The following is a 13,445-nucleotide window of genomic DNA, read 5'->3' as shown; positions in this document are numbered from 1 at the left end:
GGATTGGTGCTTTGCCAGATTGTTTTCTTCTCCTAATATGTTAATTTGACATTGAAACTGCATTAATATCTTAATTTGCAGAGTATTTGCTTTTTCTGTTTTAAAGGTATCAGTGCTAAATGTAGTAGAGCACATCTTACTAAAATTTTTGAGGCCCTTCCAGTCCCTCCTAAGGCCTGATTTCTTCTGTAGTAAAAAATGTCTTTCACAGTGACCCAAATTACCATGGCCAGTGTAGTATAGTTAAACTTACTATGTTATGTGCAGCATTTGCTTTTTGTAACATTCTATCTACAAATGAATCCCATTGAAATGAATGTAATTCCTGCACTATTGATCTCTGAGGAATTCTGTGAGGTAATTGTAAAGCATCCTTCATTCCCAGCCTCTCTCCCTCACCTCTCAGAGTTTGCCCAGTGCATTGCTCTGGGAAGCACAGCTCTTCATTTTGGGAAGTTGTGCATTATCAGCTGTGCCCTGCCTCTGCAGCTCTTGTTATGTTCCCCAAGTTATTTGCCTGGAAAAGCTTTAATATAGAAATGGGAGAAGGGAGGCAGCAGGGCAGATGGGTGTTTGGGGCTGCCTGGGCTAGATAAAGGAAAAGCTCTGGCTTCACCAGGTTTAATCACGTCTGATGTTACCATCATGCTGGGAGACAAGCTTTTGTATTACGGAAAGTAATGCTACCATGGGATTTTGATGACTGTCCGGAGAACTTGGACCTTGTATTCATGTTTTCCTATCTGATTCCATTTGTGGAATAACACAATAGTAAATCATGAGACAGCTACATAGGAAATATTAGTAGAGAAGCTAAGTAATCAGTTTATCTGTTCTCTTTGGCTCTAGCAAATTACCACACTCCTTAAGGGTGAAGCAAGGGCTTTGAATGTCACAGTGCTTACCATTGACAGTGCTAAAGTGGTTGGCTTGAAGATTCTTTAGACTGCTTTTTTTTTTTTAAAAAAAAAAAAGCATGTCCTATTAAATTGTCATAATTAATGTATTTGTGTAGCAAGTTCCAAAGAAAAGATTGCCTATATTTAGGATTTGTAGTTTATGCCAGAATGTAAAATTTCAAATAGAATATGTAGCACATAGGCCTGGCAATTATTCAGCCATAACCTTAAAAGTACTCTGAATTCCATAATGCTACTGTCAGTGTAAATACCCCTGATGTCATCAGGATCTCTTTGAAGCATCTCTCCAGAATCACATTTTTGTTATTTTCCGTATGGACCTTTAAAGTAAAACAAAAAAGGGCAACAGCACAGCTAATTTAAACTTGGGCAAATAAAAGTTTTTACTAATCTTCATTGCTGATGTATGAAACCCTTATCTTCCCTTCCCCTTCAGAAAATGCTATTCTTATTTCCAAGAAATTCCTGTCGTCTTTAAAAATCATACCCATCATATTTGGCACCTTACAGAAATACACAGAACTTCACAAATAAAGCAGAGTGGAATCTGCTCTAACTTAAAATGCTGTAGAACAAACTGCTTTTTTTGTGTACTCAGCCTCATATAAAAGAAGATATGAATGTATTTCTGTATCTACAATCTAGTTTAATAGCTACACAATCTCTCATTTTCAGGAACAGCTAGAATGATGGCTCTTTTGCTTCCCTGATTACACCATTACTCCCAGCAGAAGTTTTAGCTCATGAGCCTTTCTGTCAGAGCTATCCAAGTAGCAAGTCTCTGACTGGCTTTGTTGGTTTGTTTTCTTAAACAAATAGAAAGGTCCTGCTGGTAGCATTTCTTTCCTTCTCTGTTTCTGTTTCTTTGTAGAGAAAAAAAAAATCCATATTGCAAGCAATTCTTTCTCATCAGAAGCAGTTTTTCATGAGTGCCTTTCACTATCCTTGCTCTCTTTACCCCTGCTCCCCAGCAGTTTACCTATTCTGCTGTTGTTTTGATTTTTACTTGGAAAGAAGATGGTTTTAGCAGATGTTACTACCTGGTGTTTAGCAAGCAGGTTTTTGGCTGTATTTAGACATTCTGGGAAGTGTGGGGCATGTGGCCTATCAGCACCTGCTTTAGTAACTTGCCTAGTTCCTCCCTTCCACTTGGACTGGAACTTGGCAAAATGCTGAGGGGACAGTAGCAAGACTTGAATTTCTGACCTGAAAATCTATAAGTTAAGTCTGCAAGTATCTATATCACCTATGAGACTGCTAAGCAAGATCCAGTAGGGCTGCCCACAGGCAAATAGTCCTGACTGTGCATCCTCTCTTCTTGTGACTGGTCATTCTTCTGTGCTGTGTTTTCTGCTTTGACTACAGCTCCTTAAATGCAAAGCAGCTTTAGAGAAGATCGGGATAATTAGCTGATCTTTTCTGCACCTCTACTTACATACTTCTAACAATACTTAAGCAAGATCATTTGGAAAACTTCGTATTTTAAGTGATCTTTGGAAGCCCAAGGGTGGCAAATCTTGACATCATTACCCTTCTCATGCTTGTCTATTCTGCCAATCCACTGCTTTGATAAAGGAAATGTTTAAATGCTTAGAGCCCTAATGCCTAAGTGGCTTTTCCATTAATTCCCATCCTCCTCTTTGAAGACCTGTAAGTTAGTTTATCTGGCTTGCAACAGAGGGTTTGTGTAGAGTGTGTTGAAAGTGCACAGTAATTGAATTAGCGCTCCCAGGAGGGATAAGTTGCATGAGGTGCTCTGGAACACATCAGTACTTCTGGGAAAAAGCACTAAAAACAAAGAGTCCAGCTAGGTTGTCCTGCAAGAAGGATAGTATTTTTCCTTTTAGGCAGCTTAAAATGTAGGCAGCCCTATGTGTGGAACATAATATCTCTAATTCCACTCTATTAGTGAAACATAATTTATCAGAACCATTGGATTTTGCTCTGGAGGTTCTCCAAAAGATTCCAATTGAGTAAATTCTTCTTGCAATGCAGTTTGCACACCAGGGACTTCTTATGCAATGTTTGTACCTTTTACTTGCTTCTTGAATGTCCTCAAGTAAGCTGTTGTCTCCATGCAGAATGACAACATTCACCTGCACTTCTAAATGTTTAGGGCAAAGATTTGCCCTTTATTGGCCGTAGCTTCAGGAAGAAGTTCTGCTATCGTCATCTTTCCTGGGCAGGTTTGCAGTGAATCAGAAAGGGAGGTTTTCCTGCAAGGTCTCAAGGAGATCAGTTCAGTTTGCAGTGTGTTTTCCAGGGCATCCTCACTTCCTTTTCCTTCAGCCTGGGAGGGCCTGCTCTCATTGCCCTTTGTTGCTGTGCTTGGGCATCACTTACAAAATAGCGTGGCACTATGGCAGTGTGCTGTGGCATTAGAGATCTTTATCACAGCTACATTCAACCCACACTCCATACATGCTATTTATCATGGCCTCCTGTTTTGCAGAAACATTTTTGTCATGGGTTCTTTTTATTTTCCTATTTTCTTTTGCTTAGCTCAAACAGATGGAACAGTGACCAGCTCTTTGATATTTGTAACTTAAAACATTGAGCTTGGCTTGAAGCAATCAGCCCATTTCCCCCTCTTTCAATTATAAACATTTTGAGCATTTAGAAACCCTCAGTAAGCAGACTGCTGCAGTCAGCAGCTTCCATCAAAACATTTCAGATTAGTGGCAGATGCCCAAAGGTTTTCTTGTGGCATTTGGCAGTTCGAGGAAAGTGTTACAACTTTCATGTCCTGCTTTTGCCAAATGGATCAAACGATCCCATTTTCCAGGAAGATAAAATCACCAATCTGGAATCTTTGATCCTTTTTTTTTTTTATATGTATATACTGAATGGGATGAGTGAAGAATTAACTCTACTGAAGAGACTTCTGCCTATTGGTTGGGTTTTTTTTTTTTTTTTTCCTTCACTGTGTATTTCAAAATTAAATTGCTGTCTGTTTTGGATTCAGTCTGCAGGCAACTAATCTGTCAGTCTGTTCTTATTGCAAATCAGGATAAATATAAGTTAAATACAAATTAAGTATAGGTATGTGCATCTATTTTTGAACGTAGGTGAGGGATGTTATTCCTTCTGGGAAGTAATGCTTTTATAGTTCAAAGATGCTTAAATAAACTTCCATGCCATCTCCTTAATCCTTCTCTGGTTCTGTTTTTTAAGGGTTTTTTTTGAGTTGTAAATTTTCTTTCTGAATTAGTTTCGATCAACTTTTCTTTACTTGCAGCATTTTTTCTTACCTGTGTTTATTGTTCTCCCTAATACGACTGCCAGTAATTGTGGATCGAAGACTAGATAGAGGCAAAGGGATATTTTTGTCTCTAATTTTAATCTATGTATCTGTTAAGTAGGATCACCACCCCCTTTCTTATCTTTCCTTCTGTGTAAACTTCATTTAGTTTGGAGTTTACTTTAACATCTTTCAAGAAAGAGTAAAATAGCCATTGGCTGTAGCAGTAGTTTTGAAACCAGTTAATGACTGACTGTCTTTATTTTTGTTTCCCAAGAGGAAGAAACATGGGATAAATAATGATGCATTGATGATTAGCTTGATTCTGAAAAGTGTGGTCAGTTCAAGAATGTGTTGTCTGTTAATTAGGCAACAAGCATCATCTTTCTAGGTTTATTAGTTCTGTATGCTATCCAAAGCAATGCAAGTAGAGCAAGCAGCACCAGCAGTACAGGTAAGAATGCGAGTTTGGCTTGATTCCTTTCTCCTCACTTGACCTAGTGAGTAAAACGCACATCTTCGAGACTTCCTCTGGCTTGTGGGACCCTGACTACATTTTCCATTTCTCATAGGTCATGTCCTATAGCTACAAGGGGAAAAACGGAGATTACAGATCTCAATAAGAACTCATTTACACTATTGCTGATGTTGTGTTAATAGGAATGATGTTAGTGTGGTTTCAGCTCCTTCTGGGGAGTACGTCAGAATAGTGATGGAGTGATATCTTGTAGCAGTATGTGGTGGCATAGTGGGAGAGCCTCTGTGGGGAGTAGGAAAACAAGGGGAGAGTGAGAGGTGGGAAGGGAGTGAAATCTGGTGCCTTTCCAAAGTTGTATTGTGTGCAACACTATAATGAAACTTCTTAAACTCTGAATATCAGTATGACCTAGCTTGACTTGTTGGTTTCCTGGACTATTAAAACTTGGTTTCCTGTTATAGAGTTTAAGGAGACCCACAGGTTCTATGTTAACAAAGGGCAGAGAGCTGTTGTTTGGTCCTTCCCTTGGTGAGGGTCAAGTTGGCCTCTGCATTTGGTTTGCTGATAAGAGGGAGTAATAAATACTAATCTTTTCCTGAAGTGCTGCTTGCCACTTCCCCTTTTTTTGTGGTAACAGAAAAAGGCATATCTTGCTATAGATCCTGACTGCCTCAAGTTCCCACTTTAGTGCTGTGATATTATATAAATTCAGTTACTGCTTCTGTGTAGATGCTTTGATGTTTTTTTTTTAACCTTGCTTATGATGAAGCATGGCAAATGGATGTGAAGTTACAGGGATCTAAGGCAGTTTAATATCACCTTAGTTTTTCTAAATGGTAAAATTGTCTGCTGACCTAGTCTATAGCGCTTCCTCTACCTGGCAGATTTTATGGGCAGAAACACAGCTGGCTTCCCAGCTTAATGTTTGTCTTCCTTAGGTTCTCACTCAGATTCCAGTTTCCTTTCCCTGTTTTATTTTGTTTTGATGACCATTCATTGCCCAGTATCAGGCCCCAGGATAAACTAAGGTAGGCAAAAGATGTAGACCTGGATAAAGTTGATGCACAGATTTCTCTCCCAAGACCTTGGTAGAGTTAGATTATTTTAAGAGCCTTGACCAATATTTTGGTAACTTAAAGCATGTTTTAATGTTTTAACACTGCTGCTATTTTTTTTTCCTTTAAAAGGAAAAAGGAATTCCTAGTAGTGCTGTCAGTACATACGAACTACTACATGAGAGAGAAATTGTTTTACTTCTACTGGAGATTCTAGCAGTGAGATATTTTGCTGAGGAGAGTATTTAGTGGAATTAGCCTGGAACGTGAAGAGTTAGGGGGTAGGTAGGAAGGCATACATTGCACTAACAGAATGTCAGGGGGCAAACATGGTGAGGCTGAAGCAACCATGGAGGAGAAGGTAGACCAAGGGCAGGTGGACTCTGCCAGGTTTAACTAGAGTGAGGTGCTCTCACCTTGCCCCTTCAGCTGGGTTTTACTGCTCCTGTAACACAGGTGCCAAAGAGCAAGGCCTGTGCAGCTCCCAGCTCGTACTGCTCCTGTGCCAGGCTGTGGAGCTGCTGACTCTCTGCAGCAGGCAGGGTGCTTTGGCCTCTCATGGGGTTGTGGAGCACATCTGTCTTCCATGAGATCTGGTAGATCCCTGAGCTCTTGCAGAGCTCCACTGCAAGAGCTGTGAGAGTAGCCAGAGGAACATGATGTGGGGTAAGAGAAGAGAAGGGTAGTGAGGTAAATGATGAGAGAACTTGGAGAAGAAAACAGGGACAATACTTTTCTTTCATACTTGTGGAAACAAAGGTTTAAGGAGTGGCAATGATACAGCTTCAACAAAGTTTGGGGCGCTGTGGGAGTCATTGCTGTGGGAGTGAATTTAAACCGAATGCTTAAACAAGAAAAGGCCACTGGCTATTGATGGGAGTAAGTATCTCTCAGTAGTCAAAGAATTAAAATTAAAAATGGTGAAAAAGTATAGCTGTTTTAGTCTCCTCTTGGGCATGCAGACAGGTAGGTGCCTGTGAATCTATATTGCTTCAGTTTTTCTTAACATGTGTTCTTGTATTTAATCCCTTGTGCGAAAGTCAGTGCAAGAGACCTGTGTCTGTTAATTCATACCATTCAGTAGAGTTCAGTGTGTAGCTTTTAAACAGTTCGAAGGTCTCTGTATCCTTCTCTGAGGCTGTACAGCTGCTAGTGTCAAGTATTTGATAGGCCATCTTTCTTTTTTACTCACATAAAACTCCAAACAATGCATTAATATAATTTTCCAGTGCAGAGTTGTCTTTTAAAAATCCCTCTCTCCACTTCTGTCAAATAACCAATACCAGCTTTTAGAACCTAGGACTTTGCTGTTGTCTTCCTTTCCCCTTTCTCCCCTTTTTTATTCTTCATCTCCTGTCTCTTTTCCTGTCTTTTTTCTTTTTAAGAGCTCAATATGTAATACTTACGGGCTTTTCCAGACCAGCCTTTATGCAAAAATGTATTTTAAACTTCCATCAGGCCTATAGAAGACGTACAAGCCAGTGACCAGTGAATGTCTGTAAGAGTAAGGGCACAAGAAGAAAGAATGGAAGGATGTTTCCTTGAGATCTGATGCATGTAGTTTCTGTATTTAAAAACTGTTTCTTTGTATAAAAGATGCAGATGTTTTTTACCTTGTGGATACTGTTTCATGATCTTGCTTCCAGCACCTGCTCTAGCAGTTTCTCAGGTTGTGGTTTTTTTCCTGTTACTAACTGCTCTATGGTTGTGCATTACACACCTCATTAAATCTAGCTTTTTTTTTTTTTTTTTTCTTCCCTTGACAGCTGCAAATCAAAAAGAACCCCTGACTCCTAAATTTAAAGTGAAAGAGGAGCCTAAGGATGAAGAAACTGCAAGTTCAACCTTATCTCAGTCCAGCTACATGTTCAGCCATGGATCTGAAGCCTCAGCCCCAAGTGTTCCCGAGGAAAAATTCAAGACACAGGAAGCTCAGACAAATGTGATGAGGCAGGACATGTCAGTCAAGGCTGCATCTGAGCTCCTCATGAAGCTATCAGGTAGTTAATTAATTTAAAAATATTCAATAGCTTTTTTCTTTATTTATTTCTTGTATGTTACAGGGTTACTTTATAGAATTAAGGCTTAGCTTTAATAGCAAGTGAAGGAACAAATGAAAATATCCATCTTACCAGGTTCATATGTGTCAGCGATCTCTGGTCTGTGACTTTAGCATCTAATTGTCTGTGCTGTGCAGATTTTAGTGGTCTTCAAATTAATGACTATGGAATAAGTCAAAAGGACTGATGGCTTAAAGCTTTTAGCTATTGTCAATTTAAAATATACCAAAACATGTGCATACCAATCTATCCCCATCTGTGTCCCTTCATTAATATCATAAAAATGTGTGCCTGTATAGAACTATACCTGATACAGCTTTATAAATCACAAGCTTTTAAAGCCTTCTGTATTTTTCTCACAATGTCTTGTACTCAGGATTGTAAGATACCCTGTTAAGAAGATAATGTAAACTGAGCCAGCTTCCAGTGCATAGGGAGACCGCTTGAACTTGCCTGCGTTATCGTACTAATACATCCTTCTGTCAGGCAGTTGGACACTATGCGTGCATGTGCAGTCACATATGTACTGTTAGAGTTGGTGGGAACCAAAGCAAAATGTATGTTCTGCTAATTATGCTTTGTTTAATTGTCAGAATTGAGGAAGGAATGTTTAAATTGAAGAAGAGTAAAGGAGCTGAATTCTCCCTGCTGGGAACAGGTTCAAGTGAATGATGGAAAAGCTTTGAACTTCTAATGCACTTCAGCTTTTAGTACCAAGAAGAGAAAGTTAATCTGAGGAGTTGGGAGTGATATTTCCCCACCCCAGCTGGATCAGCTAGCTTTGAAGTCGTCTCCAGAACTAGACCACACTTACTTTTTGTTTTGAAGCATGCCAAAGTCACACAAGAGGTGCCAGTGGAAGTGCTTACAAGTTCAGCAACTTTTGAGATCCCTGCCAAATCTGTCTGAAATTATTTGGCTTGATTGCGTTCTGTCGAAAATTGAATTTGAACTCTTTTTTTTTTTTTTTTTTTTTTTTACCTAAAAGACTTCAACCAAATAAATTCTCCTCCATAAATTCTAACATGTAATTAATTCTCTTATGTTCATACCTGCAAATTTTAATTTGCCTAAGACTTTAATTCTTTGATTTGCAGGCATCCATAATGATTAGTGGTGCAAAAAGTGAATGCCATGTACGAAAACTCATCAGAGCAGAAGTTTCCCAATTTTTCACAGAATCCCAAATCACCGAAGATTTTATTACCGACATAGTGCACTTTTGCTACTAACAGATGTTTCAAATAGGGTTGAGAAACAGAAATTTATGGTCTAATGAATGTTAACCAATGAATCTGTTTTTCTTAGTGTATGTAAATTTATATGCACTATTTTCTCTAAGAAAGAGCTCTGTAACTTAAGGATTCTTCAAGTGCCTGAGAGATACTAGGATTCTTGACTGTGACTTAAACTTACCAGGAGCTGGCTGTGTTCGGTTAGGTTTTTTTTGTTGACTTCAGTATGTTAGAATATTGGTGCCGTATATCTATGTTCGTAACAGTCAAATCTGGTATATAAAAAATCTTAGTCAAGTCTTCAGTCACTTCTGTTGGCAACTCCCTGTGTTTAAAGGTTGCAGTAAGAGACGCATTAGTAACTGCTTAAAAAAAAATGAGCAGTTTTTGCTGATACTGATTTCTGGGATTAATTGACAGATTTAAAGGTAAAGAATTACTTAAGATTTATTCACAAATTCAGCATTATGCGGTTGGTGTTCCTGAATCACCCAGCAGGTGGGGTTATACTAACCTTATTTTGTGTACTGTTTTCAACTTTTCTGAACTACATCTGAGGCAGCCTGAAGAGGGAAAGCATCGGTACAGTTTAATGCCTGTCAAATATAAGGGCAAAATCTAAAGTCAGTAATCCTTTTTTTTTTTTTTTATGTTATTTTATCTGATAGAATCTTCTGGGATCACTCTTGTCTCCTCAAATTCTGCACTTTATTTTTAGTGATTTAGAATTTAAATAGTCATTTCTTCAGAACAAAAGAAAAATTCTCCCTTTTTTCTGATACACAAAGGAACAAAACAATGGAAAGAAATAGATACGTCTGGATGTTCTAATGTCTGTGGGAAATCTTCTGCACTTATTAGATTTGATACATTTTATAACTGGGTTTAAGTCAGGTCCTTCCAGACTCTGTATATATCCCTGGTAAAGACCAAATGGATTGCATCTCTCCCTTGGTATCTGCACTACGTTCTTTTTAGTACTAATTATCAAAAACCTGCATCGCATACAAATTTGGCAAAGCATTTCTGATATAATAGTGTTTTACCTTCTGCATTCCTGACCTGGGTAATACTGAAAACACATGTATTTTATTATACTTTAAGCAGTATATATTACCAATTGTTGCAGCCTGGTAGGAGCCTCTTAAGCATATACCTTACTGTCTTAATTCATGTGAAAGTTGCACTAGCTCATACTCTTTACTAGGAAGTCTCTTTTCCCAAGCAGATGTCGCTAGCTGCTAACTGAGCTTATGTGGTTTAGTGAAAGGCCTTTTGAGCTCTGGACTCATATTTTGGGCTGGTAGATATTGTAAGAGAGACTCATTTGTAAATCACCAATCCTTTGAGAATATGATGCCATAGACTTGTCAGCCACTCAGAAATCCCTCGTAAAGCTGGGCAAAAGTTGGAAGAATAGGCATGTTAGAATATTAACAGAACTGTTAATAGTCGTCATTTTAGAGGTATGTGTACAGAAATAAGAGGGAATCACACATAGGGCTACTTATATTTTAGCTTAATTGCACAAGATTCTCTCTTTTTTCAGGAAAAGAAAAGGTTGAAAATAGTGAAAAGTTATAGGCGTGCTTCTAGTACCTTAAGGTAAGGCCCTTAGCCTGGGTGCTACTTTAGGGGAATGGGGCCTTTTCTGGAGACAAATATGTCCTCTTATACAAAAAAATCTAGACTGTGTTCCACTTGAATTCAGATCTTCTTCCTCATAGTTCACAAACTTGATACCTATTCTAGACATAAAAAATACACTTGGAGACTTTTTATGAAGGATTATTAATTGTCCCATCAAACTAGGAGAGCTAATATCTCTTGGATATGTCTAATTAGAACCTTTTTTATCCAGACAGTCAGCCACTCTTGTTAACAACTGGTCTGGTATTTAACAGTAAACAAAACACTCATTTGAAAGATACCATCTTTGTGGGTTAGCAGGTAAAGTTTCAGCCTCAGTGCATATCTTACACTTATATTTCACAGAAGTATCTGAAGTAGCTACCATGGTTTGAACAAACATATGAGTGAGCTATCTATTACTAACTCTAAAGTAAAACTAGACCTATTGGTAACCCAACAAATTTGAGGAGGTAGTGGAGCCCAGTAATTTACTTTCATCTCAACTTGGCAGGTTGCCATCCCTGTAAGATTTTAAATTCCTATTAAATCTCTCATGAAATCACTTAGAAGAAAGTGAAATAATGTATCTCAAATACACCCAAACCATTTTTTTTATATTCTTACCAGTTCTCTTTTATAGAAAAGGTAAAGCTAATTCTGAGAACGTTTAACTATATGATGATCCAAGTGAACTATGGTCAGTTTTATACACTCAGTCTTGTAAGATGAAAAGTTTCAGTGGAGACAGAATTTTAAAATAAATATTTTCATTTGCTTGCTAATGTTAGAGTTCAAAAAATCATTCTGTGTTGAAATATTCTTGCTACTAATATGTTTTGGCATGTATTATCTTTTGGAAGTATAGTGTTTTCTGTTCTTGTGCAAAAATAAATGCACAACTGGAGGTATATAAAATCTCTTCTATTTTCTTCTGAACTATGCCATGAACTATGACATTAGTATGTCCAAGTCTTTTCTGAAAATCTTGTCTGGCTCGCTTTTGCCTTTATTTCAGCTGTTATCTTATTTGTGAAGTGTAGTCATTTTACATTTCAGTAGTAACACAGGTCTCTTCATTTCTTTTTTATTGTGGATCAATTCCCCATGTATTGCAGATATACTTGTTATCAGTAGCAAACGCATGACCTTTGTACTATCCAATTGCTTTGGTTTTCTTGTATTTCAATTCTCAGGTCACACTTTTCTTCTTGTAATATTCCAATTCCCAACAATGTCTCCTAATCAGCAAATTTAATTACTGCATAGATGCTTTGTGTGCCAAGATCATGAAGTAAAATCTTATATAAAATTGGTTCCAAGATCATTCTTGACGAATGCCTCTTATAACTATCTACTGATATGACAGTTTCTCTTTCAGGACTACTGTGGTTTTTTGTTTTGTTTTGCTTTTTAAATCAAGTATTATCCACTTTTGGACATCTATGCTAATTTCTCATTTTGTGCCGTTTAATTAAATTTTTGGCAAACAACTGTATTAGTTGTCAGTTTTAAAAGGTTGGTAAGCAGAGTGCTGTGCTTGTGTAACTGGCCAGCTAGTAGCAGAGTAACCTTGTTCAAGGCTTCGGTAGCTTTATACTTGATTGTCATCAGCAGAGTGAACTAACAAAAGTAAAAACAACAACAAAAAGGAGACCATGGCTGGCAAGCTATTATTTTTTAACAGTCACGAAATCTTACCAACTTGAATGAATTATGTTGGGGCTATTTTGGTTTATTGTTACTATGGTGAGGAAGAAGTACATCACTGCATTTTCAGGTGACCCCAGGGGAGGGAGGAAAGGGGCAAAACTCACCTTCCTGTGTGTTTCTTTTCAGGAGCTCTGTGGACTGTGCTGAGAAGCCAGTGAGACTGATGGTGCTTGTAGGAGCTAGGGTGCTGGCTTGGAAAAATACCTGTTGCCAGGTGCTTCATACCTGTCAGGTCTCCATGCCTATGTTGTAGGGGAATGTTTGAGAGGCCTTTTTTCCCTGTAGGGAGTCTACATAACAGGGAGACCTTGATCTCTAAACAGAGCATTGGAAAGCTCTGAGCAACACAAACTGCTTCTGTAGAAGCCCAGAAAAGTAAGCAGGAAAGCATCTGGCCAAAGATAAGACTTCCTCTTGATGGGAGCTAGAGTGATGCAGTGGCAAATCTCATCAAGAGATTAAAGTTCATGGCTAGTTTCCCTCCCCTCCCCCAACAGAAAAGTGAAAATGATTGTGAATTATTAGAAGCTTTATTTAAATTCCAGTATTGAAAAATACTTCTGTGCTTTTTTTGGTGTTTAGTGGTAGAAGGGTGGTTGTAGTTTTTCACCAAAGTGTTTAAAGAAGCCCCCTATCTTTAGCTTTCCTGCTATTCCTTGATGGTGTTAAGCCATCAGGATGGGCCCTAAAAGCTATGGAAAGGGATCACACAGACTTTCAAAACATCAGGGATTGTGGACAGAAGAGCCTCTCGCAGTCCCTCCTGCCTTTGCAGAGCCAGCTTGGTAAGAGAGGAGAAGAGGAGCCAGGCTCTTTGTGAAGTTACAAGTTGCAGTGGAAATACTAGACTAAATTTTTCCACTGGGAAACTTGCATAGTTTGAAATACGTTGTATAAGTTAACAATTCACTACACATGTAGTCATTTTATCAAATTCGTTTTGATTTCTCTTGTGTGAGTACTTAAGGAGTGGGCTATTCTGCAATAATATCTTTCAAATAAGAACCGTGCTCCTACCACTTAAACAGAAGGAGCAGTAGAGACATATGGCAACTTCAGACTAGTCTGTTGCTTTAGATTGTTCCATTACCTTGTTGGTTTTTGGCATTTCTGT

The 13,445-nt window shown here is 38.3% G+C and overlaps 1 protein-coding gene across 1 annotated transcript in view; it reads left to right on the top strand.

Annotated features, from left to right (window-relative positions):
• ZNF827 (zinc finger protein 827) overlaps positions 1–13,445 on the top strand; it is a 95,494-nt gene that overhangs the window by 43,212 nt on the left and 38,837 nt on the right. Inside the window, exon 5 of the mRNA XM_088526589.1 lies at positions 7,461–7,694. Within this exon, the coding sequence (XP_088382715.1) occupies positions 7,461–7,694 (234 nt within the window). The remainder of the gene's footprint in view (positions 1–7,460; positions 7,695–13,445) is intronic.

The sequence above is a fragment of the Tinamus guttatus genome, unplaced genomic scaffold (assembly GCF_059628265.1).
Source record: "Tinamus guttatus ecotype Peru unplaced genomic scaffold, ASM5962826v1 Tinamus_guttatus_pri_ptg000247l, whole genome shotgun sequence".
Taxonomy (NCBI): domain Eukaryota; kingdom Metazoa; phylum Chordata; class Aves; order Tinamiformes; family Tinamidae; genus Tinamus; species Tinamus guttatus.
Note: the sequence above shows the minus strand (reverse complement) of the source record. Positions and strands in the feature narration are given on the sequence as shown.